The following is a 26,925-nucleotide window of genomic DNA, read 5'->3' as shown; positions in this document are numbered from 1 at the left end:
TAGTTTAACCCTTTCAGTGCTGGCAGGATCTCAAGGTCCCGCCTTATTTTTCGCCGCGTAAATGTGGAATTGTATCCTTTTTTTAAATAATTAAAAACATGTTCTTTTAAAGACTGGAGGAATGGGCAGTGGGTTAGTCCCCTGGAGGAATGGGCACTGGGTTAGTCCCCTGGAGGAATGGGCACTGGGTTAGTCCCCTGGAGGAATGGGCACTGGGTTAGTCCCCTGGAGGAATGGGCACTGGGTTAGTCCCCTGGAGGAATGGGCACTGGGTTAGTCCCCTGGAGGAATGGGCACTGGGTTAGTCCCCTGGAGGAATGGGCACTGGGTTAGTCCCCTGGAGGAATGGGCACTGGGTTAGTCCCCTGGAGGAATGGGCACTGGGTTAGTCCCCTGGAGGAATGGGCACTGGGTTAGTCCCCTGGAGGAATGGGCACTGGGTTAGTCCCCTGGAGGAATGGGCACTGGGTTAGTCCCCTGGAGGAATGGGCACTGGGTTAGTCCCCTGGAGGAATGGGCACTGGGTTAGTCTCCTGGAGGAATGGGCAGTGGGTTATCCCCTGGAGGAATGGGCAGTGGGTTCTCTTTTGTGGGCTGGGATTCCTTTGAGTGAACAGGCTGTCCTGTTGCATGGTGGAGGGTCATCAGCAGATACTAAGCTGTGTAAATGAATATTGCTTTTTCCAGAGAGAGCCGTGACAACCGATGGCCGTTATTTATTCCCTGAAGAGCTGGTTCAAGGTAGAAGAAAGCAGAAACCTGCAGCGTGACGCAGCTTGAGCTCAGAGCCCTCTCTGCATAGCACTTTACCATAAGGATCCATGCATCTAGACATGCAGAAACCTGCAGCGTGACGCAGCTTGAGCTCAGAGCCCTCTCTGCATAGCACTTTACCATAAGGATCCATGCATCTAGACATGCAATTAAACAAAAAAAAGCAGTACCTTTTATGTAATAAAATAATAAACAGTATAGCCAACATGATGTATAATCTTAACATAATGTAGTTTCTGATACAAACTGTCTGCTACAAAGACATTTCAAATGGCTGTATCACATCAATATCCTCTTACGTTCAATGGTATTGCATAAGCATGCAATATATGTTTGTGAAACATGATATCCTCGGTTATATTCAGTGTTACTGCATAAGCCTGCAACCAGTGTTCATCAAATGGCTTAACACTGGGGTAGACACATCAATAGTCCTTACACCAGACTGATCTGGTGAGTATCAAAAGATACCCCAATAGTAAAATGAATCTCCAATTATTACAATAAGCAATGTGACGATGTTGCTGTATTTTTCATGGGTACCATGGCATATATTCCCTGTACCTGGGTATTCTTCACTATTGTTTCCAACATGGTTTTGTGTAGGTTTAGTTTGATTTCTAATGGATCCTTAAAATAAAGTGCTATCTCTCCTTCTCTCTCTCTCTCTCTCTCTCTGTGCTCGGAGGCAGCATTGTGTTAACCAGCTTGCCAGCCTCGTCTCGGCCGTGTACGTCTATCTGTGGTTTATTTGAACAGAACTATCCTTTGTGTTAATTTAGGATGCAGTAAAGCAAACTCGGTCCTGGGGACCCCCTGTGTCGTCTGGTTTTCATTCCAGCTGAGCTCCCGATTACTTAACTGAACTAATAATTTGCTTAATTGGATCTTTTTAATTGTTTTCAGCTCTAAACAGTTGCAGAGTTCAAGTTAGTTTAAAATGTTATAGCTAACTTGAAATGTGCAACTGTTTAAGAGCTGAAAAGAAGTTAAAAGGTCCAATTAAGCAAATTATCAATTGGTTCAATTAAGAGTTAAGTTAAGTAATTGAGAGCTCAGCTGGAATGTAAACCAGCAGACACAGGGGGTCCCCAGGACCGAGGTTTGAGAAGCCCAGTGGTAAAGGATGTAGTAAATATTCATCAAGGAGTCCTGTAACAGTGTAAAATTGAACAGGATGGTGTGACACTAGCTGTAGGTTTAAAGTATTGCATCTGATTTTTATTATGCCTTTTTCACCCAAGGTAATGTGGTCCTGGTGGAGTTTTATTTGAACAACTGAGGTTTTTCTCGACAAATACAACGTGCTCTATGCTCTATACCAGGGGTCTCCAGCCCTGATCCTGGAGAGCCCCTATCCTGCAGGTCTTATAGGTGTCTTTACATCATCAGTGGCTAAAGATCTGGAACACCTGTTAATCCTGACTAATTAAGCCAATAATTAGCTCAATTAACTAACAGAGCTCGGCTGAAATGAAAACCAGCAGCCACAGTAGCTCTCCAGGACCAGGGTTGCAGACCCCTGCTCTATATTGTGCACGGAGTTTCTCACCACTGTACTAATTATTTGTAGTCTTTGTAGCCAGTTGTTTTTTGCAAGCTTCCTGCTCGTGTTTTGTCAAAATGTCTTTTTGCTTGACTAATAAATGTAAGTAAATAAAATGTATATATATATATATATATATATATATATATATATATATATATATATATATATAACAATACTATCTCCTACCACCCTCCCTCTGCATCTCCCCTCCATCTCTCTCCCTTCTCTACCTACTCTTGCTCTCTACCCTGCCTGCCTCCCTTCTCTCTCCATCTCTTCTCCCCTCTCTCTCTCCCTTCTCTCCCCTTTCTCTTGCGCTCTCTCTCGTGCTCTCTCCCTCCCTCCCTCCCTTCTCTCCTCTGCCTCCCCCTCGTTCGTTCTCTCTCTCTCTCCCCCTCCCTCCTTTCTCTCTCTCTCTCAGAGGAGAAGCTGAACCTGGATCACAGTCAGTGGGAGGATATCCACGTCATCACTGGGGCTCTCAAGTTGTTTTTCCGGGAGCTGCCTGAGCCCCTGGTCCCCTACAGCTTCTTTGACGAGTTTGTGGAGACTGTCAGTGAGTGCCTGTCCCTGCTTACTGTTACTGCCCACTGTGTGCTGTGCACTGCACTGCTGCACATTTATATTGAGCTCTTAACTGTGCAGAACAGACTACTGAAGGATTATTCAATGCAGTTTTGAGAGGAGTCATAGACTTCTATATGTCTGCAGTGTTGAAAGACAATACTAAAAACCAATGCATACACTAATGTTGCTTCCTGTTGCTTTTCAGGGATGTTTTTTCGATTTGATAACCAATACCTTCATCTATTTCCTTCCTTCATGATTATTTCAAGCACCACTGTACTGTAGCCACATTTTCTTGTTTCTTCCTGGTACCACATCACTTCCTGTGATAAAGAAGTGACCTCACTCACGCTTACTAAAATAACAAAAATACATCCCAAGCCAGTGATAATGCTGTGCATGCTAAGAGGTCACAAACTGATTTTAAAGCCTTGGGTTTTTTTTCTCATATTTTTCCATTTGCTCGATTTCAGGTACCCTAGAATGAGGTAGTCTGCTTGACTTTTTTTCTTGTGTCCTGTAGAAATGTCTGACAACGCAGAGAAAGTGGCCAAGCTGAAACTGTTGGTGGAGAATCTGCCCCCGGCTAACCATGATACCATGAAGTACATGTTCAGACACCTCAAAAGGCAAGTCAAGTACTGTTAAGGAAGAGTTCAAAAGGAGATGTGTTATTTTATTTGCCTTCAATGATGCAAATGAAAACTCTAAAGAATGCATCAACTCCACTTGACTGTGTGTCCTCTGGTCCTGGTTTCTGTGCTCTGCTAGTGGTTCGAGTTAACATCATAAGCCCCATTCCTTTGATTTGACTATATACCCCAGCATTCTGTTTGCCCAATATTTTGTACCATCTACATTTTCTTGTTCCGTTTTATTAATTTTTTTTTTCATTTACTAATTGCTTGAAAAGACAAATCACTGCACAGTAAGGCTTGTATCTGAGATTTGACTCACTATGCTGTTCTGAACAATAGTTGCAGTATGATAAGACAGACCTACTGCAGCTCTGATACGAATAAGGGATACTGCATTGATTCAACTTGCAGTGACTTCAATCCGCAATACCAGCATTCCCCTGAAGGTGGCACTCTTGTTGTGAATTAGTCAAAATATCAGTACAAAAGTGGTGGAGCATAAACAGAGACATGGCAGTGCTGTACTTGAAAACAGTTTACTTTTAAGTTCCCTATCTTATTACAGTCAACTCCAAAAGTGTAAACCGTGTCAAAACAATGTGACAGCTCCAGTGGGTTAGCTCTAATTGCATTTACTGGAACTGCTTTCTTTGTGTTTTAAAGTTTGAATTGAAGTTCATGTTAATTCCGTATTGTATAACACGCGTCGGGCACCGTGAGCAAGGCCATATATAGGCTGCACCCTCTTGACTATCTGCACCACACATGGATCTGAAATCACCCCTTTTTGATCGCATGCTTTGATTATTGATCAAAATAAAACCCTAATATAGCCCAACCCTTTTAATATCGCTCCGAAGGGACTGAGCAAGAATGACACTAAGCAGAGTGTCCACCCAGAGCCTGGCAAAATAACCATTAAAAATCTATACAACGAATCTGCCTATCTTGATGTGGAAATCACTGTACAGCGGCACTTTGTAGTGTTTTATTAATCAAATGTATTTGATTAATATCTATACTGTACAAGTACAGCACATGGTAATGGTGTAAAACATAAGCTGTAAATGTATACACTGTATGCTGTATTGTGTTTAACATATCAGTACTGTACAGCCATTTACTTCCATGTAAACTTTGTACTCGTGTGTTTTTCTTTAAGTGATATTAAGCAGGGAGGAAATCAGCTGTATGATGGATGTGAGTGATTTTGACCACAGTGCGACACTCAGTGAAGTGCTTAGGAGCTTGTCCATATTGACCTGCTATTGTATTCTGGCCAGAACATTTCAATGTAATTACATGAACAGGATGGCTCCATTTAATACAGTTTGCTATGATCCATGATCTGTATCGCGCTTTACAATGCTTACCTATGCTTTACCATGCTGTCACTGTGCTTTATTACACTTTGCTATGTTTTTACTATGGCAAATTTAGGGATATTAAGCAGTTTTGACTATTTACATAGTGTTAAAAGGGAGGAAATCACTACGCTAACAGGGTTAGAAAGTTGCGATATATTTTTTTAGGCTCAATAATTCAGCTCGGTCGACTTGTGGCGTGTTTTTTTTTTTTTTTTTTTTGGATGAAAGTATCCCCCCTCCCCCTTTATGTGGAACTTGTGAGTAATTGCTGGGTCTCTGTGGCTCTCGTCTTTTAGAGAAACGCGTCACATCTTTAACTGCTTCCTTCCGCACTTTAGTAATCTCAGTCTGCCCTGGACTGGACGGAGCACCCTTTCTCTTTGGGGGTGAGGGAGCAGTTCAGTCTCCTTGTCTCAAGCCTGCCCTGGACTGGAGGGAGCACCCTTTCTCTTTGGGGGTGAGGGAGCCTATTATAAATGAACATTTTATAAACCCCAAAAGCAGTGGAGCTACTGTAAGAGTTAAATAAAACGCTCTTCAGTATATTTTCCCAGGAGATCAGAAGAGCTTGTATTTAAAGCCTTGCCACATGTGTCTTCTCAGCTTTCTTCTCAGGGCTTTGTCGCCTCCAAGCCACACCCCGGCTTGGCAGCACAGTCTAATGCAGTCCATGTGTCTGTGGGTTGGCATGGGTGCCAGTTCTGTGGTTGCAATGCTGGGGGGGGAGGGGGTGTCGCCAGAGTCGTCAGAATGGAGACAAGCAGCCCCACACACGTACCGCTTTTAAGAAGTGTGTGTGTGTTCATTCTTGAAAAATAACAAGTTTACTTTTCTTTATACACAGCTGAAACATCACAAAATATATAGATTTTTGTAATTCTTTAAATCTTTTGTGCACGTCCAAATAAAAACCTTTTCAAACCTATACAGACAGAATTCAAAAGCAGTAAAGAGCCTTCATCTCCCATCCTTCTAAAGGAGGAAACATTGCAGCTATTAATTAAAGTTGTCTATCAATTCCTCTTCACCTTTTTTACATATGATTTTTATAGACCGTGAACGTTCACATAGTACTGTAGTTAGTCTGTTAATATAACACGTACAATGTATGTAAAAGAGCGTATGTTTAAATCTAAATTAAACAGCTGAATTCAGCTGAGATGCTTGCTCGCCCGGTCATTCTGTCGTTGGATTTGAATGAACGCAAGACCTGTTCCAATATGATGGTAAAAAAATGATTCAATTCCAGATCTCTTAACACCTACAGTATTGAAATGCATAGCACTGCAGTGGAATCATCTTTTGCTTTCTTAGTGAAACTAACCAGAAAAAGTTTCAATGTGTGTGTGGATGATGGCATTAGCCTGAAACATTAGTCTAATTGAAAGTACAAAGCCAAAGTTTGGCGAGAGCAACGGGTTAAAACTAACAGCTTAATTCCAGGTAGGAGGCTGTGGAGTACCTTTCAAAGTAACTCTTAACTTGGCTACATCCAGCAGTTTTTATTGGCGCTGACTGTATCAAACCACTTGAAGCTGGAGACGGGAAAGAGGGTTGAAACCGTCACCTTGATCCTCTGTGAGGTCACCACCTCCAGCCCTGCCTACACACAGGAACGGCGAATCACTGCTGAGGAATTCGGGTGAGGCCACCTTGCCTCAGTCTGGCAGGAAGCTGGCACTGTCGTCGTCAAATCTGGAAATAATTACCGACTTTGTTTGGTACCCTGAGCTGTCACATAACTAAGGCCTGCCACCTTTTGGAAAGCTAGATCCATTCATCTGTGTCCTAATGGGGTTTTCAGTCTTGCGTTGCTTGCCAGGAAAAGGCCTTAGAAGGTTTAAACTATTAGAAGTATTATTGCAGTGCCATATGGAATGGGCATGCTTCGACTTTATTTATACCAGCTGCATTTTCAGAATATTGTATTTGTTTAATAACCTGCTATGTGCATTTTGTACAATTCTCTGCTGCAGGGGTTTGCTTAGATTGTACTTTTTCAAGCACAGGCTTCTGAAAAGACTCCCCTTTTTTTAGATCATCTGCATCTTCCTAATCCGTTCCTTGTTTAAAATAGTTAGCAGTTTTCAAATGACATTTTTTCTGATCCTTTACCGTTTCATGATGTTGGCAATCAATCTGTGGTTCTTATTGCAATGATTTAATTATTGTGTTGATATTGTCTGTCCACAGTGCTTTGAACTGAGATGCTCTTCTGTTGACAGTTGCTTTTCCCAATGCAGAAATCTGTCCCCTTTTTTTTAAACGCGATGCCCATGTGTTTCCTTCCAGGGTGAATGAGCGATCGGATTTGAACCGCATGTCCCCTCAAAACATCAGCATCGTCTTCGGTCCCACCCTGATGAGACCCGAAAAGGATTTCGCCAACATCGCCATCAACATGGTCTACCAGAACCAAGTGGTGGAGGACATCCTGAGCGAATGTGACACCATCTTCGGGCAGGGCAGAGACTACCTCTGACCTTCCACAAGCTTACCTGAACACTGCACTCGACTGAGCCAGGGGGCATCTGAAACTGCTTCAAAAGAATCTATTCACCAACGACCAGAGGCATCAGAAACACAGCGGCTATACTATTGGGGTACCCATCCCAATACTGTCGGGTGGTGGGGGAGAAATACCTCGATGGATTTCTTTGGGAGGAAAACTCCTGATCTTTATTGTGTAATGTATATAAAGGCTACATCTTCCTTTGTCAGGATGGGCAAGACTTTACTGTATGGATGGATGCTATCCCAGACTGCCATTCTGAAGACTTTGCTACAATACAATTTACCTGAGGGAATAATAAGCTGATAATCCATTGAGGGAATTGTCATGCATTCCTCCAGAACTCTTGTCACGTCGAATCAGTGCCATCCTAGCTGTGGTCCTACATTCTATTGACAGTGTTATCCAGCTCCTGTATGGTACTATATTTAAATGTTACTAATTCCTCTGGATGTTGGTTGGCGCTTTTTTTGTTAAAAACAAATTAACTTTTGAACTGAGTTAATAAGATGTCAAAAAATGCCAATGAAGGCTGCTTTGTAGTCATTTCTGCCACTGAATTTTTATTTATTTTTTCCCCCCCAGAGGCAACCTACATTTTATTTTAAAGAAAAGCTACTTGACTTTTAGAAACAGAACAAGCATATAGACTCTTGTTTATAACCCTGATTCATCTATTTTCAGTACGCTGCAGCCCTATTCTGTTGAACAGGATGATGAAGACCCCAGCAATTTTATAAGTTGCTAACAATATAGTCAGGACACTGGTGGAATGAAAATTAAGTAAATACTTGCTTATACCTATTTCTTTGAAGCACTGGAGAATACAGCATCTCTTACTGTAGACAATTATATTTTTTTGTATTATGAATTGTGTGGCATTAGTTTGCCAGTATTGCAAAGTCTGTTTTTGCATGCTTTGGTCTTTGCTTAGGAAGGAACGCAGGCTTCATGACCAGGCTGTTACACCTGGAATATTGTCCAGCATGTATCAAGTATCCTTTTAAACCAATGCTAATCAAGCATTTTGAATTTCATTGTCTTGCCTCGTATGAGCTCCATTGTCACTTATTCCTGTGTTCTGATTGGCTGCTGGCATTCCAAAGCCATACGGGTACAAGCAGCGGTTCAGACCTCTTCATGTCATGCATTAAGATCATAGTGCATCTTGGTCAACAGGTTTTTAAAGTGAAATTCACCACCAATACAGAGCTTCAGGCCACAGATAAAAATCTTTTCTCCTAATTATTCGTCCGTCTAACGCTTAAGAAAATAAACAATCATACACGTTTTAAATGTCAATCAATCTCCTTCTCGGGTGGTACAATTTGGCCACACTCCTTCACTCATGGAGAGAAGAGTGAGCTTGACCTGCATAACAGGAAGTAGTGTTGAAGCACCCGCATGCAACTTTTAAAACCATTTTCCAAACCATTTTCAGGTGTTGCTTAGCACTCCTAGAATCACATGCTACAGTGCCCATACATTCCAATATGAAGTTCTACTGAACATTTACAATTAGTTTCAATTGTGTCATAAAACAAAGTTCCCAGCAGGGAAAAGCACCTTGCATTCAGTATTGACGGTAAATAAAATCATAAAGGAAGTGACTAACAATATTAACACAACAATAATTGTTTTGAGTAGGGGTGTATCACTGATGGGCAGTAAATATTGGTCAGTAACATTGTCTGTATCCGGTCCGCAGTCTGGTGTTCCAGTTCCCCCGAGCTAGCTGCAAAGGCTGCCAATTAAAAATCTAGACCATATTCTAAACAATTTGCACGCGAAAGGAAAAGCCTAATGAAGTGTCGTCCTTCCTTATTCTTGGAAATGGCTAACCCCAGTGTCGTTCTCCTGCAATGACAAAGTAAATGGCTGTATTGCTTTTATTGGGATCAGGAGGTAAATATTGACCCTGCGTTATCTCTACTGTCACAGATCTCCAAGAACCTGCTGGATGAAAACACACACTTTTTGTTTACACAGTTGAATTCTAATATGCCACGTGAAGCTATGAATATAAAAATGTAGGCTAGCTACAGCTGTCAGAATAATTTCTGGTGCCACTGTATAATTACCACATTCTCAGGGTGTTTTTCACCTTACTGTTTCTTTGCTTATTAAATTTAATATTCACTTAGTCTGTAAATAGTGATTGATTTTAACTGTATAGTGTTTTTTACATGCAAATACCTATCTAAAAAGCGTGCTTTACTTTTTAAACCTTTTTTTATTATTTTTTTTTAGGCTAGTTCTTTTTGTTTTGAACAGTATCGGCCAAAACAAAAATGCATTTGGAGAATTATGATTTTTTTTTTTTTTTTTAAAGAACCCAAAAGGCAGCTATAGCTGGTTAACCAAGTCAAAAGTGAATTACTGGTGACCTAAACTCTTTCGATGGTCTGAACAGACCTCATTTCTGAATGCAGTAATGGTAATAAGAGGCATAATATAGGAATAAAGAGCGGCGATATATGGATCCACCACTGTTTAGATCATTAAAATTGATCACCTAGACTGTAAAGGTTTTCAGTTCAGCAAACACTTACTAAGAGTCAACTTAACGTTCTTTCTCTGCAACTAGCAAACTGATTCAAAAAAAACTTTAGGAAAGATTACATGAACGTATGTTTTGAGATGCATGTAACTTCAGAAATGCTTTTTTTGATAATGATAATGGCAAACACAGTGCATGTTCCAGAACCCTTGCGGCTTCGTAACTTTATATTGTGGGTTGGCTGAAGGGGAAGAATAAATACATATATATTTATTTTATTTTTTCCCCCCAAAAAAAAATTTCTGGAGAGCATTTTGCGTTTGCGAAGTCACGAGTTCATCAAATGGAAAATACATGCTTTTTGTTCGGTTAACTAATCGAGATATCTCGCAATTAAAATGTCTGTAGAAAGTTAGACCGCTGACGCCACCACTGAAGCACAGCTTGTGTTTAATTTGGTTGTAAATAACCATTATGCCGATGTCTGTTTTCCAATGAAATGTGGAGAAGATTTTTTTTTTTTGTAGTTTTGGGGGGATTTCCTACTGCATTTAAAAACAATAAATTATTCTTGAATTAAACGCATTCATAAAATGGTCTTATTTTCAATATGTTTGTGTGCCAGATGTATGACTGTCATTTTTTTTATTCCCCATAATGACATACCACCCTAATCCTGTATGCCAAATTAAGTGTTTAGATTTTAGATGTAGTATGCAGCCAATATTTTATTTAATCCTCATTTCCAATTGTATGCCTTCGGTGTATTGTTGGATCAGTGGTTTAAGAGGATAACAGCAACTGTATGTAGCACATACTTGTGTCTTTAAACAGACTGTCCCTGCTGTGTTTATTCACCGCAGTGGATGAAATCCCTGGTAACAGGGATATAGTGGAGGTGTGCATCCATATGTTACACTTTATATTTTTATATAATGAGAGTCGGTCTGTACTGTCTCTGTCTCTGGCAGACTTCTGACCTGTATCTATCTAGACTAAGTTATTCACATACTTTTAAATGCTTAAATTTGCTCACCTAGGTGTTTAAATACCACTTCGTTAAACTATTGATTCATCATCTCTTCTATACTGTTCTGTACAGATACAAACCGAGGCAGGGTCATCAACTTTGACATACTGATTTTGAATTTACAGCGGGGGATGTACAGAATGCTGCTGACATGTTTGCTATGCCAATGGGATCCCGGTCAGTTTCAGTCAAGATGGGCAAGAGAGACGTACTGATAGAAGACTCTTGATTGGAACGTGGTTCTGTGTAAATGCTTAACTAAACAATTATACATTTATATAAAGATATAATTTATATAAAGATATAATCACGTGGGCTTGTAAGGTATATACTAAAAGGGCTTTTATTCACAGAACGCCTACCTTAACCAGAGCTTCTCAGTAAAGCGCATACATTACTGTCGATGATAAATTCCACAGCTGACCACCTCGCCGCGCCTATAACGTGTGTCACGCAGTTGCAAGGTATGTATCAACCACTGGTCTAGAATAGCATTATCATTTCACCTCTAGATACAGAAGGAACAAATGTAGCCCCCCTCTTCGCTTTTGATAAAGGCTCCAGCCTTCCTCCCACCTCGTGGTTATCGTTTTTTTTTTTTTTTTTAATAATGTCTCCTTTCATCTCTCGCTGGCTGGCGGTGGTGGTGTTTCAAGCTCTAGCTAGTTTTTTGACGTGCAGGAAATGATGTGGTCAAAGGTATGGCCTGAAGTGAAAATGTCGCTTGCTAACAGGATGCACCTTTTGTAAAATCATTTTGTGTTTAGTGCTTGGTTGAGATCAACAGGTGAACTGTGAGCGTCCCGTCACGTCTTTAGTTTGCAGACCTAGCTTAGCTGTCTTGAAAGTTGCACGACTGCTGTAACAAACTGCAAGAATCTGGGACTAGATGGTTTATGATTTAGCCTACTAAACCATAATACACCATATAAAGAGATGTATATTCAAACGAAACTAAATCCTAGAAATATTCTTTGGTGTCACTGTACGATGAACATATTGTTTCATTTCTCTCATTGAAACAATTCATATTCACAGTCCATCTTCACCCTCAGTCCTTACCTGAAATCCACCTGCCTTCCATTCAGTCTTGGTCCTCTCTCAAGTGTGACTGGGCAGAACTGTGCCACAGAGCACTAGGCTGCAACCACTTGTGACCAGAGAAACCAGATTCAGCCTCCAGAGGTCAAAGGTTGTGCCCCCCCCACCAAGCAATACATGTAAACTATTCAGCTGAAACTCTTGGGTGTGAAGTTTAAGGCACTGGCCAGCTGAGCTGATATTGGCAGCATGCGTGGCAAGAATCTTACACTGTTAACAGAAACTTTCATTTCTGTTACAAATGGCAAGCCAGGGTTTCTGTTCGAGGACTTGGAAGGTAATGTTACAGCGTGTTACATGCCGTAAACATTGCGTACAGAACACAGCGGTCCTGACATGGCAGGTTTCCAGACTGTTTGCCGTTGCTGTGTCTGCGGCCACTTGTTATTAAAACTGCGCTTCTTGAAACGAGACGTGATTTAGATTTACAAAAACGAACGACCGCTTTAATTTTCAGCCACAATGTATTACGATGTATCTGTAACTTTGAGTACTAGAAATTGTAGATCCTTCTATTACAAATGTATAAGGTGCGTGCAGTTTTCTATTGTGTACAGTAAATATAAGGCCGTTTTTTTTATTTTGGATTGACGTACTTTTAAATTTTGCTGTGATTCTTCATTGAAAATCAGTAAATCTGTTGTTCAATATGTCTGTTGCTCAGCTAAATAATGCGACATCTTTAAGTTTCTCAACACCTGTAACCTCAGCGTTGCGACCAGGTATATGTAGAAAAGGTTTTTTTTAAAGGTTTTTAACGCCCGCCTTGGTTGACGTGTTCAGCGAATCAGAAAGTTGAAGACGCCCCCAGGACCCTTCCTATTGGATAGTTGGGCGACAGTGCGAATAATACAGATAAAACGAACATATAATACTGAAGTTAGGGATTTTAACTGTTTTTTTTGCATTTAACGCGAATCATATGTATAATAATTACACAGAATGAATAGCGTTACGCGAGGGCGTCATTTGATAGATGAATATATGTTTTAACTTTGGGTGTCTCCGGCCTTTACCCATGTGGAAAATTGCACACACGGTGCATGGGTGTTAGGAGAAAGTTTCGCAAAGACTTAGGTTACCCGAAAAGGTGAGTCGTTTAATTATGCTTAGATTTGCACTGGAGAAAAAAAAAAACGCCCTTAACAAAACTGTCTACTCCATTAACCTCGTGGAGTACTTCTGTTAATATTGGTGACCCCTGAAGTGAGTTAGGGAAATAAACACGCATTCTGTTTTTATAAACAAGTATCACACCTAGAACAGAACGAATAAATTGAATAAATTAAATAACTGAATTCAGGAAAATGATTTCTTTATCTTTTGCATTTGCTTCGCGGCCTAATTTGGCACCCCACCCAGTCATTCTGTTGTTGGATTTCAATACAAGAACACTTCAAAAACTACGTTCGGTAAAACGTATTGATTGCCAATAAACTGTATGCTTGTGTAGCTGTTTCCCTCCATAACCAGTGCATCTCATCATAGTCTCAAGCATATCCTGCCCTAGGGTTACCAGAGTTCTAGAGTAATTTATTGCAGATCATAACAATTTATTGTTTTCCCTGTATTGTCATCTGACCAGAACAGCATGTTACAAAAAGCCAGATTTGATCTATCCATCTCTGTATATCCAGCATGTTTTTGTGCCCTCCAGTACTTAATCTCGGTGAATTGCTGACCCATATAAGGCAATTGTATATTGAAAAAGAGTCTGTAACGATTAAACAAATCCATAAAATTGGTCTGTTATTTCTGAATGGTGTTAACACAACCAAATAAATTACTCAGCTGGTAACTTGCAGAGCACACCACTATAGTTTTGTAATTAAAAAATAAATACATAAATAAAGTGAATTCAATAGCAAAACTGGGACAATGTAACAATTTTACTGTTTCCGACCAGGACAAAAACTTAAGGCTGAAAACGGGGACAATCCCATTCCAGGGACGTCTGGAAACCCTATATGACCCATTTTCTGAATGATTGACGTTTCCGTGGCATCTTAAAGGGGGCGCACTGTCATTACAAAAAAACAACAAAGGAAGTGAATATAACCAAAAGGGTGACTGAGAAGCCTTATTTCATTCGAGGATTGTGACAGCACGACCTTTTACACCACCAGCCGAAGCCCCCATTCTACTTGATGACAGAGAGGCGCCGGAGGGGGGTTAGCTGCTGTTCTCATTTCGAAAGCACAGTGAAATTTCACTGAATCACTATGCAAATGAGGGATAAGCAGAAAGCCGGTGCGGGGAAAATCATAAACAAACGAGGCAATTTATGGTAAAGGAAATTGACTTAATAGTGCGTGTGTAATATTGCAAGAAGTGGTTCATTGAAAAGAAATCAAGCACAGTCTTACTAACAGTCTTGGTCATTTTTGGAGCAATTCTGGTTTCTTTACAGTTTATGTCGCTTCATGCTTTCATGTGTGTTTGTCCAGTGATAATGTAGGCAGTTCATTCATAACCATGTACCATACTAAAATTAGAACAGCCAGGATAACAATAAGCAGCTGCTATGCACAATATAGGGCAGCAGTGTGGAGTAGTGGTTAGGGCTCTGGACTCTTGACCGGAGGGTCGTGGGTTCAATCCCAGGTGGGGGACACTGCTGCTGTACCCTTGAGCAAGGTACTTTACCTAGATTGCTCCAGTACAAACCTAGCTGTATAAAGGGGTAATTGTATGTGAAAATAATGTGATATCTTGTAACAATTGTAAGTCGCCTTGGATAAGGGCATCTGCTAAGAAATAAATAAGAGTTTCTAAAAACAAAAAATGGTGGGGTCTATGTTATAGACCAAGTACACACACACCTATGTTTCAATGGCAAGTGATACTATGGTAACAAAGGGTGCTGTGCAATTAGATGAGGATGCCATTGTTATCCCAATGGAATGAGCAAACCAATGCACACTGTACATAAACACTGTACTGCTACTATGATTTCCCAAGGCCATAGCCCGCTATGAGGCACAGGCCTTGGTTAAAAGCATACTAATAATTATTTAGGCTCTTTTACACGTTGCTTTGCTGCACCATAAAATGTGTTTCGTCCCTCTTTGTGTGCATACATTAAAAGTCCAGCTTCTGCTCTTCAAAATCTTTTCTGTCATTACAGACTACAGCGACACCGGGTCAGTTCATAACACCTTAGCTGTTAGTTCAACATGTTCGAATAGCTTCAAAACAACCAAAGATTATTGGAGACTTTTTTTCAAGGCGAGGCAAAGTAATAATGTTTATTATAAACAAGTATATTTCGGCCTAATAAGGAATAATAGGTGCATGATGTTAAATAAAAGCTCAAAATGATGTTCATATAGTTTTATTGTTATGTCTCAATTGTAAAATTGTAGGTGATGGAAAACTTTGGCCATAGCTGTAGATATCGCTTCTTGTGATTGGAGATTTAATTTAGTTTTCTCAGGATAACAACATGCTGTTAATTTTTTTTTTTTTACAGAAAATAATAACCAAAACTGCTGTTGGGAATGCATATTTATTTTTTTATTTATTTATTTTTTTTTTAAGAAAGTTATTTACAAAAAATAGTTTGTTTTAAGAACTAAAATTACAAAACCTTTTTTTTCATATATATATAAAAAAACACACAGAAAAAGTGACGTTATTGCATAATACATTATTTGGTCGTTAAAATAAAAATAACAATTTCAAAGTATCTTACAAAAAAAAATAGCTGGTCAAAAAGATATGAAGCAATAATATAAGTTAACTTTACATGCAGCTATAGTGTGCTTTTGAACAAGTATTTTAAGCCCTTCTGTGAATCGGAAGGGTTTAAAATGGAATTCTACTTCAATCTGCAACATGCTGCTATTTAAAAAACGCTATAGATGTGAATTTACTACTGCTTCCTGGTACCTATTCACTTTGTGTTGCAGTTCAAACTCAATAGCCTAGCGGCACTCGGACCATGTGACCTACAGCTACCAGGATGCTGAAGTTATTCTACAGCGTTGTAAACAGCTGCATAACAAAGACACTAGTCAAGGATCAAAAGGGGGAGCAGTTCAAACCTTGGATACCACTTCTTGGTGTAATAATTCAAGCGAACCACAGTATCTTAAAGAATCTTTGCAAAGAATGCCCCTGTGTGATATCAAACATTCAAAGAAATGTGAGGATTACCATACTTTGCAGAATGCAGAATCGTGTAGTTTTACTATGAGCTTGATCTGCATTTTATTTTTCACCCTTTGCTGACAGTAAAGGGAATTACAATCACAATGTATTAAACTTTGACGTGGGTACTAATATACATTGTAATTCATTCAAATATATTTTTAAATGGATAATAGCTCATCAACACAACACTAGAAAAGCTAATGGCGGTCCCTTGACTACTGCGATAGGAACTTTTGGTTTGAGTAGATTATTTCCGGCCAACAATCAGATTATAAATCGAAGGCACCAATTTTGTTCAATTAACAGTTAATACTTATTACACCTTTAAAGGTGTTATCTGGTTTGCAGAAATAGAGAGGACCAGGTTGTTTTTACATCTTGTTGAGTTTCCTGTGAATTCAGTTTTGTATGCTTTTTATCAATTGATAGATCTATATTCTGTATCAGATTGGATGCACTCTGGCTACTGTATAGTGGTTTATAAGGCTAGATTATTTAAGTACCCAGGGAGGCATTATTTAGTGCTTCCCCCCCCGCCACCTCCTGTCCTTATCACAGGCACTCAGTTCTATAAAAATATGTCTGGTCTCTACAGAGTGCTTTGCAAATAAGAACATTTGACAATCATACTGTTATAATACAAAAGCAATTGCACTTAAAAATTATATTGCAGTATTCTCAATTAAATGAAACAAAAAAATCAATAGTAACAAAGGAATTATATATATATATAGAAACGGTGTAAAGTATCCAGAATTTGGTCCACAGATTGAAAATAAATAAATAAATGAAACTTGTACTTGTTGAATAATCCAAGGGGGAGCAGTTCACTCTCCACGCCTCAAGCCTGCTCTAGACTGGAGGGAACACCCTTTCTCTTAGGGGGTGAGGGAGCAGTTCAGTCTCCATGCCTCAGCCTGCCCTGGACTGGAGGGAGCACCCTTTCTCTTAGGGGGTGAGGAAGCAGATCTGCGCCACTCTAAGCCTTGTCCTCCCTTTGCCAATTGCTGAAATGTGTGTTTGTGTTGTAAGCTGGATATCCATAGATATAATGTGAATAAGCCACATGGATTGCTTACTTTTCTATGAAAAGCTTTGACTTTTAATTATGTAAAAAAAAAATGGTCATATTCTATTAACCATACTGTGTAGCTTGAACGTATAGCACCAATATGCTTGGAGAAAAAAAAACTAAAATCTCCTATAAATAAATTAAAACCAGTAAAATAAAACAATCAAATGTTCCTCCTCGGATATGCGTTTTATTTTATAGGAGGCAGTGGGTCTAGTGTTTGGAACAAAGGGATGAAAGCCCAAAAGATGCGAGGAGCATTGACCAACATTGACAAAATACTACTTTTCATAGTATCTGCAAGGAGCAGTTCTCACCAGCGTGATCAATGTGCAGTTTTATAATTTTATTTCATTAAACAGGATCTCGTGTGCAAGATCTTTTTTTACAGATGGTGATGTAACGTGAATGACTGGATGGCTCCTGAAAACTATCAGAGAGAGATCCAGGGGTGAAAGAAAGTTTCTGTTGACAGATACAGTCTTTACTTTTTTCTGTGATTGTGCCCCTAAGAGATTTAAAGAGACTCAACCCTATACATTTGTGTTACATTCTGGTTTAATGGTTTTAAACCCATTTTGAAAAGACACATGAACATGGAGGGAGGGCTTAGGTTGGCAGGGGAATCCACGGGGTAAAACATTGGCGTGGAACATTTTTGGACTGTCTTTTAATGCATCATAATGCCATTGTATCTGTAATGAAATAATTGGTAATATCTCCCCGTTTTATAGGGGTTAGTCTCCCTTCTTTAAGGAATATGTTTATAAATTCTGTGACACAGAAAGCCACTTTTAGGGATTTGGCAACTCGCTGTAGGAGACTTTTCCCGGGGCAACAGCATGAGATGAATGTGTATATCTTGACAATATCCCATTCAACAAGTTGCTTAACAGCTGCCAGCAATAGTTACCTGCTGAAGGCTCGGACTAGGATACCTTTTATACTGCTAATCAAACGTCGTGTGACACGTGAAATGTTTCTATGCCTGCCGTTTAACCAACTTGCTCGTAAGGCTTTGATGACTCAAGACCGTAGTTGTGGTCTTCAATTTGAGTTCCATTATATTTAGATCGGATAAATCCTAATCAGAATGACTATGCAGTATTGGGTATACTGCAGGAGAAGGCACTATTCCGTTATCTCTGCTGTATCGCCCTGCTCTTCTGTGGGGTCCTTCACATTGTGATCAAGCCTCTGGTCTGCGTCAGTATTGTCCGTTGGGATGCCATCTTCATCATCCTCTCCACCTTCGTGGTTGTCCACTATGCCCGCTGGTTCATCGTGCTCTAGGTTATGACCGTTTCCCTCCCAATCCTCGCTCCTGAAGTCCCCGTCTTCCGTGTAGGAGGATTCATCAGTGGGGGTGGGCTCCTGCCTCAACTCGGCCCCTTCGGAGTTGGGGTCCAGGTCTTTCCTGCAGTAGGCGTAGCGGTGGTTCATGTGCTGGGAGTAGGATCCAGAGTGGGAGAAGCGCTTGCCACACTTGTCGCATTGGTAGGGTTTTTCTCCAGAGTGAAGGCGGGAGTGCTCGATCAAGTGGTGCTTGTGCTTGAAGGCTTTCTTGCAGATCTTGCACTGGTGCGGCCGTTTCCCTGGGGGGGAAAAAAATAAGAGCTATTTCAAATAGTGTCCTGGTTTTTCAATGGTGATGATTGGAAGTGAATAGATGCTGGGGGTCAGTTTTCCCACTGTGGGCAAATTGTACAGGTCATACATTTAACATGGCGTGGGCAATCCGCAGTGGAAAATATAGGCCCTTATACTTTCGTTTTACAGTGTATGTGATTGTGTTGGACCTGGGTCTAATGATTGGTTACAGGTGTTAGAAGTTACAAGGGTTTCTTTCCTACCTGTATGTTCGTACTTGTGGCGAAGGAGTGAGCTGCTCTTCTGGAATGTTTTATCACATAGGTCGCAGGCGTAAAGGCCATCTTCTGTCTTCCTGAGGCGCTTTCTTCCTGGGCCGCAATCCACATCTATCCCATCATCTAGCAAGGATAAGTAGTCTAGGCAACCTCTGTTTAGCACCTCTCCCTGTTTGTGACAAAACAAAAACGTTTCATGTCTTTAAGGGTGTCACAGATTCCATGTAATTCTACAGATGCATCAGCCGATATTAGAAAACATCAACGCAACTTAAATGATCTCCCTTCTACTCCCTTATTGAGTTTTTTTTACGGTTTTGGAATTTCCCATTTATCACCTTTTAAATAAATAGTTAAAAATAAATAAACAGTGAGAAGTCACACTTAAGATCCCACGATACACTAGGGAATACCCATATGGGTGATTATTTAATCAAGCTGCACTGTTACATCCTGTAGGCAGATCAAAGCATTCTCATGTAACCAAATGTTTGGCAATGTGACGGCAGAGAGTTGACCAATGGACAACTCACTAGTACAAACTACAATGCTCATTTTATACTATAAACCATATTCTGATTATTTAATGGTCTCGCTACTTTTGAAGGCACTACGTGGCAATTATTTTGAAATAACACTCGATTTAGTTGCTGTGGTCTTACCATAGCGGCTTGTCTCTCCTGGTGTATCCTTTTCAAAAGAGCTTCCGGATCTGCTTCAAACATATAAGCCATCGGAGGGAGAAAAGCCATTCCGGCAACTGCTGGGTTTAAGCCAACTCCCGGAAGACCCTCATGGCCTGTGTTCACCAAGCCACCGGGCAGCATAGAGTTAATAAAAGGAAAGGCACTGTAGACAGAGTTACGATAGAGAGAGTTCATTCCGAAAGAATGGGGCTGTAGTATTGGCGTTCTCTGTCCTGGGGATACGGTTCTCTCCTTCTCAGTAATGGGGGACATACTGTTTGTGCTTCCATTTGTGTCTGATCCTTCGCTGGCTTCCTCTCTGGGTTTGGGTAAAGATAAGTCCAAGGGCTCCATCTGAGGTCCTCTTGAGGCAGGTCTCTCTCGAGCAGGCCTGCCCTTCTTTTGAGGTGGGCAAGTAGACAGATCCAGACACGAGGCCTCCTCGTAGATGGCAGCCGGACGTCTTTTCTCAAGGTAGGAAGGAGAGCCACCAGCAAGCCTTTGCAGGGGATCTAGGTTCCGCAATTCCTTCATCGGAGTGCTTGTGGAAGTGGAATTTTCCGGGGAAGATTCTGCCTGGAAACAAAGAAGGTTGGGCCTGGGTACATTCGGAGACGAGATGCGGGATGGGAATTGGCGGTGAGGCAGTCTTTTGGGGTCTTCTGAAGAACCGTTTACCACGATGGTGCTATTGAAGCCTTTCTGGCTGTCTTGAACTAGGTTGCTTTTGATGGAGAAGTTCAAAGCATGAGAGTCCTCCTTTTCCCTACTTTCCCGGGGGCCCTCAAATGCCTCCACAGCCTCCCTATTCATCTTACAGAGGTACTTCTCATGCTGATACAGCACGGCTCTGTTGGGGAACGGCTGAGAACACCATCTGCAGGTGATGACACTTAGCTGGGGCTTGTCTGGGTCTGATGGCTTCTCCATGTGCATTTGCTCCCGGCACTCTTGTAAAACCTTTTCCATCCCTCTGGAGGTAAAATCTGCTGATTGACCATAGCCACTCCCCTGTAGCATTGCACTGACCATGTGTTCATATTCTCTCCCTGGATTTAGAAAAGGCAAGAGCGGTGCACAGTGTGGGAGTTTCTGGAGTGTAGGGATTTCTAGACCCATATCCCTGCTCATCAGTAAGTCTGCATTGTCCTTTGGAGAGTCCTCAACGTGCTTGTAATCTAAGCATCTGTCTTGTATCCTGAAAGGGTAGGATGGGTCCAAGAGGGACTCCTTTAAGCCTCTTTTGGCCCCTCCTGTGGGTGTCAGGCTCAGGGGCAAAGAGGGAGATTTGGGCGATAAGCTGGCTGTCAATCCACCATAGGCCCCGCCGTTGGTGCTCCCCCCACTCAGGCATTTCTTACTGCTGAGATGGGAGCTGTACGATCCAGAATGTGAAAATCTTTTCTTGCAGTTGGAGCATTCATAAGGTTTCTCCCCTGTAAGACAACAAGAAATAACTTTTCAGGCGCCGTTTCAGAATGTAAAGTCAATCCAATTTCACAACTTGAAAGTCAAGTACCGTCACTTATTCCAAACACAAGTGAAATATTTGACAGGCTTTCAAAATAAGTCCAGTTGTAACTTCTAATACACCAACCACAAATTCTGAGGGAGAAAAAAAACTAATTGAAGTAGACGTCATTGTGTTTAGTCAAATGCCTATCACTGTTCAAGTTAGTTGACTTGTCTTGCGTTTGTTATTCTCAAAGACTCAAAGATTAAACCATGCATGTCAAAGTGCACATGGCCAATACTGTGCTTGTGTCTAATTTTATATTTATTTACTTTACTGCTCGGAGGGGTTTGTTACTTGACACACGACACTTCAGGAACCCCACACACACGCACAATAATCCTTGACGAGACTGTGTTATAAAGCAGTCGGAGGTCTATTCATCCTTTTGGAAAATGAGGTTCTGTAGTAATATTGTGCAACTCTCCTGTAGACTTACCGCTGTGAATGCGGAGGTGCTCTTTTAGATGATGCTTGTACTTGAAAGCCTTGCCACACTGCGAGCATTTAAACTTCCTGTTCTCTGTAGGTTGTTCAAGTCCTGGATGCTGAGGGGGAAAAGGGCCAAGCTTTAAATGAATTCAGTCTTGTTTCTACAAGCTGTATAACATGCACTGAAGAGCCTTGTCTGTCTGTGCAGTGCAAGTGGTGAATACAGAGAAAGTGGATGCTGGCGAATGAAACTTAAAAAGGAAGGACTGATTTGGTATATTAGTGTTCTGCTAATACCAAAAAAGGCCAAATCTAAATATGCTCTTTCTCTATTCTTGAAGTGAACTAGCAGGATGCAATATTGAGATTTATTCTTCGCTCTTTGAAATCTGATCATATTGTAACGTTAACAGAGTTGAAACAATACACATTGCAAATGAACAGGTCCCCTTACCTGGTTTTGTGCTTGGCTGTGTAACTCCATATGCCTCTCCATCTGTGTATGGTAGGAGGCACTGTAGCCACACAGTGAGCAAACCAGACTGCTGTCCTCTCTCTTGTGGCAGAACCTAATGTGCTCTCGTAGTGAGCCGTCCCTCCGGTATCCACGGTTACAGTATGGGCAAATCAGAATACTTTCAGGGGTCCTTGGCGCGGCTTCTGAAAGAATAACACAGGAGACTAAATTAGTGAAATATGTTTGTGAATATGTATGGTAGAATTTGCCATATGTACATTATTGAACCTGTACTGTATAGTGAACGGATAGGGCTTTATTACATATTGCGATACGACATCCCACTGTGTTGTGTTGCTTTCATTTCAGCTGCATTATCTGCAGAGCAATGGGTGGGGTTCAACCACACTCAAAACCGAACTTCAAACACCTCCCCAGAAAGTACTTAAGGTGTTTTTCATTCAGTTATGGATACAGTATGTGGTGAGATTTTTTTTCTTTCTTCTCCGACTTGGGTCAGAACATCTGTCTCATTCGCTTGAGAAGGGAGGGGCGGAAAGCGATAAGATCAATTTTATATAAAGGTGTTAAAATACATGTCTTGCCTTCGACACAAAAGATGACCTTAACCAAAAAAAATCTAATACACGTTTGCCATAAAGTGTGCCTCTTTCACATGGGGAAAATGTGAGTTCCATGGAGTGATACATGTTTGGTAAGATTTACTGAGACTATTTTGTTAGTTACGTGTAGTTTAAGAAATCCTTCATACTTTATTGTTGGGGGAGGAGGGAGGAGTCCCCATCACCCAGTGATGTAAGTGTGTGAATCAGAATTGATTTCAACATTGCAGGCATTGACACAGACTGAATGTATGAAGTTTCTTTTGAGAAACCTTTATAATTGTGGATGGAAGGCTCTGGCTGCACTGGTACGTTACCTTTGCCCTCAGAGACGTCTCTCACAGGGGTTCTGCAAGGGAGGGGCTCATCCTCTGGAGCCTCAGGGTAGATTATGGGGGTTCCGTTCTGTTGCAGACACTCCGGTAAGCTGGCTGGACTGAGCGAGTCTCTCTCCAGCCCTTTCAGATAGTAGAGCCCCTCCAGCTCCGACTCCGGTGCCTGGTCTTCACATGGACCTAAAAAACAAAGATCATTTAAAGCATCATTCAGGCACTTGAAGGGGGCTTCAAAGGCTAACTGTATATTGTATTTTTGTTTGCAGTGCCAGTATCTGTTATAGGGCAGCAGTGTGGAGTAGTGGTTAGGGCTCTGGACTCTTGAGCAGAGGGTCGTGGGTTCAATCCCAGGTGGGGGGGACACTGCTGCTGTACCCTTGAGCAAGGTACTTTACCTAGATTGCGCCAGTAAAAACCTAACTGTATAAATGGGTAATTGTATGTAAAAAATAATGTGATATTTGTATAATGTATAATGTGATATCTTGTAACAATTGTAAGTCGCCCTGGATAAGGGCGTCTGCTAAGAAATAAATAATAATAATAATAATAATGAAACTACTAGGGCTGTGCTGATACTCATAATCGTCATTCGTGCACAAAAAGTTTAACGTGTCGTGGTGCTTACCACAAAGGAATCGATAATTAAATATGATTGTCTCTGATACAGTTGGTTGTAGTATCCACGTGTCCAGAGAAACAGAAACCGGTATGGCAGCAACACTTTAATAATGTGTTGATTTTAAAACAAGAACAGCTGTCCTGACCTCATCTTTTAAAAGTGAGTACCAGTCAATGGCAATTAACTTCATTAAAAGTGTTTTAAAAGCCGATTTGGAAGCGAATTGCTTGCTGCCATACTGGGGTCATAAACTGACAATGAAAATATATCAGCAAACCCCCTAGAGCAGGGGTGGGCAATCCTGGTCCTGGAGGGCCGGTGTCCCTCCTGGCTTTTGTTCCAACTGTGCTCTAAATTACTTAATTGTACTGATTATTACCAATTATTGGTCTAATTAAGTAATTTAGAGCACAGTTGGAACAAAAGCCAGGAGGGACACCGGCCCTCCAGGACCAGGATTGCCCACCCCTGCCCTAGAAACTGCAGGTGGAACTAGAAATTTCTGCTATGAAGATATGTTAAAAATTACCACTAGAGGGGGTGCAGCTCGAATTTCTGCCCCCCTCTGAAATTGTGGCAACCAAGTTAGTAAATGCAAAATTACTTGTTGCAGAGGGGAGAGAAATTACAGCTGCACACCTATCATATTTCAAACCGCCCTCACTTCAGAGTCTTGTGAATAATTATTTATGTAGAAACGGCAATAGAGAATGATAGAGAACCCACATAATAAGATTATGAAAATGTAGATAATATACTGTGTTTTTAGCTTGGATCTCTTGCTTGATAGTATGGCATGGTACCATTGCATTGAAAATGAATTGCAGCTATATTTCTATACACATAACAGGTGGTGTTAATTTTATTAACCCTAAGCTGTGGTGGATCTTGATATCATGCTTTTATGTTAATAGCGATGGTGCTTTCCCCTGGTGTTGATTTCCGGACTCACTCAACATTACTGCATACAGTAAAATACTTTCAAATGAACCAGGTTTAGACAGTCGTTATTTAGAAATGCCACTCTTCAGATCATTCAAATAGACCCTAAGCCATCTCAAGCGTATACTGAAAAGGCACTAGCCAAACGCATTGTCTACTTAGTAACTTACACTTTTACCTTCCACTTTTCTAAGCTTTGTGAGTTAAGTAAACAGTCAGAATATACGTCCCTTTGTGTCCTACAGCTTCAGCCATGCAGGAGGCAGAGTAAGTGTTCTGCTGTAATATTCATGGTTCTGTGTTTACCGTGAAGTTGTCGGGTCATGTGTTCATCCTTCTCTGGCCAGTCCTGCTCCTGCTCTCCTGCACTGGGCTCTGAGCTCAGGCTCCGGGGGCGAGGATACTCAGATGGGCTGACTGGCTCTCCACCGTCAATGGGATTGAAGCTACCAGGATCCTGACTGTCTTTCTCCTCCATAACAGACTGGGTTTCCTCATCTTCCCCCTCAGATCCCAAGGCTGGCAACTTCTCGAAAGTGACTGCGGAAAGCAGGAAGAAAACAAAGGTTCTGTTATGGGGAATCTCCTGGTGAATAGCACTGCTGTATTCTTAAGCATTCACATTCGCTCGTGGCTTTACATTGTGTTATACACTGCATGAGCATCTGAATATATTTAATATATCCTGACACTTTGAGACTTCAGCTTGCATATGACATAAAGCATGTGAGTTCGATTTTGAAGCCTTTAGGTTCAAAATGCACGATTTCTCCCATATGTTCTACTAAGGTAAACCTATATGAAAAAAAAAAAACTCCTTGTAATATAAAATAATGAATTATCACTTTCATATTATTTTTTGTATTTCGCTTTTTCAAATTAGTATTTGTCCTAGATAATACTTGACAATAAGTGATTGAATAAGGGTTGAAAATTGACTTTTTAAAATGCACAGACACATTTTCTGAGAGGAAAAAAAGAGCTGTACTACTAGAAATCTAGTAAGAAGCTGCTTAGGAGCAGGGAGCAGACGTTTAATTAGTGTTCTTATGGCTAGTTTCACACACCCTGATCGGCACTAACCTAACCGTGCTAAACAGGGTCTGTGAAACCACACTTGTTTTACACCATTAAACTTATTTTATTCCTCTTTAAAAGTGTGGAATACAAGTCGAGAGAGGTTATGCTAAGATTATACAATGTCCTAGTTAGAGCCTACCTAGAATACTGTGTTCAGTTTTAATGACCTCACTACAAGAAATACATCATATCGCCTTTCATAGTGGACCACCATCAAAAGCACTGTACAGAGGTAGGCTGTGAACTGTGCATTATATGCAGAGTCACTTACAATAGGACATTGATTTAACATCTCATCCGCAGGACGGAGCACAAGGAGGTTAAGTGACTTGCTCAGGGTCACACACAGTGATTCAGTGAGTGGCAGAGGTGGGATTTGAACCAGTGGCCTTCTGGTTACAAGCCCTGGACTTTAACCACTAGACCACCTCTGTGCTTTTAAATTTAGTTCCCTCCTCTAGGGGAGAATGATGTGCTAACAAGGGACGAGCCTTGATGGGCAGAATGGCCTTTTCTCGTTCTCAAACTTTTCTTATGTTTTAAAAAATACCCAGTAGACTATCATACAGTATACTGAAAATACTTCATACTGCACAGTATGTCATTTGTAATTTAAATTCACGCTTTTGCTGTGTTACCAATTTTAGTGTCGGAATCACATTAAGCATTAAGCCCTTAATGCGTTGGAAACATTTCAGTATGTGAGGTAACAGAGCGGCCTACAGTGCCAGCAAACCCCTATGATTTTGCTTTTAGGTTTTTCCTGCCACTGGTTTACATGACTCATTCAGTGGTGTCAGTCTTTCTAAAAGAGGCAACTGTATCCAAAACCTCACATCATGGATTCCTGAGGGCGAAGCACTACCATCTCCTACCCACATGCAGAAGAAATGAAAAGTGCAGCATCAAACTCTGGGTTGCAAGCCTTCCTTCCATCGCTAGAGCTCCACACCCACACTGTCTCGCTCTCTTATCTCTAATCTACCCAACACAGAGACATGAGCATGGAGGTGCTTTGTCATCTTTCGATATGCAGAATATGACAAAGATTATTATTATTATTATTATTATTATTATTTAATTTAGAGAGAATTTCTTAAAA

At 40.9% G+C, this 26,925-nt stretch overlaps 2 protein-coding genes across 6 annotated transcripts in view; one reads left to right on the top strand and one right to left on the bottom strand.

The window, feature by feature from the left end:
* Positions 1-10,488, top strand: part of LOC117967050 (rho GTPase-activating protein 15-like) — a 51,152-nt gene extending 40,664 nt beyond the window's left edge. For 4 of the 5 annotated variants that reach the window (XM_059013218.1, XM_059013216.1, XM_059013214.1 and 1 more), the window contains 4 exons: positions 688-741; positions 2,745-2,879; positions 3,414-3,519; positions 7,188-10,488. In XM_059013218.1, the coding sequence (XP_058869201.1) occupies positions 688-741; positions 2,745-2,879; positions 3,414-3,519; positions 7,188-7,377 (485 nt within the window). In that variant the 3' untranslated portion in view covers positions 7,378-10,488. The remainder of the gene's footprint in view (positions 1-687; positions 742-2,744; positions 2,880-3,413; positions 3,520-7,187) is intronic. The other variant, XM_059013217.1, reaches the window with a different exon arrangement.
* A 5,178-nt stretch (positions 10,489-15,666) lies between these two features.
* LOC131720854 (zinc finger E-box-binding homeobox 2-like) overlaps positions 15,667-26,925 on the bottom strand; it is a 49,026-nt gene continuing 37,767 nt past the window's right edge. The window contains exons 2-8 of the mRNA XM_059013048.1: positions 25,050-25,283; positions 23,162-23,359; positions 22,219-22,424; positions 21,772-21,880; positions 19,796-21,255; positions 19,119-19,302; positions 15,667-18,860 (exon numbers count right to left, since the gene is read on the bottom strand). Of these exons, the coding sequence (XP_058869031.1) occupies positions 18,397-18,860; positions 19,119-19,302; positions 19,796-21,255; positions 21,772-21,880; positions 22,219-22,424; positions 23,162-23,359; positions 25,050-25,283 (2,855 nt within the window). The 3' untranslated portion in view covers positions 15,667-18,396. The remainder of the gene's footprint in view (positions 18,861-19,118; positions 19,303-19,795; positions 21,256-21,771; positions 21,881-22,218; positions 22,425-23,161; positions 23,360-25,049; positions 25,284-26,925) is intronic.

Source organism: Acipenser ruthenus, chromosome 45, assembly GCF_902713425.1.
Source record: "Acipenser ruthenus chromosome 45, fAciRut3.2 maternal haplotype, whole genome shotgun sequence".
Classification (NCBI taxonomy): Eukaryota; Metazoa; Chordata; class Actinopteri; order Acipenseriformes; family Acipenseridae; genus Acipenser; species Acipenser ruthenus.
This window is presented reverse-complemented; position numbering and strand designations above follow the sequence as displayed.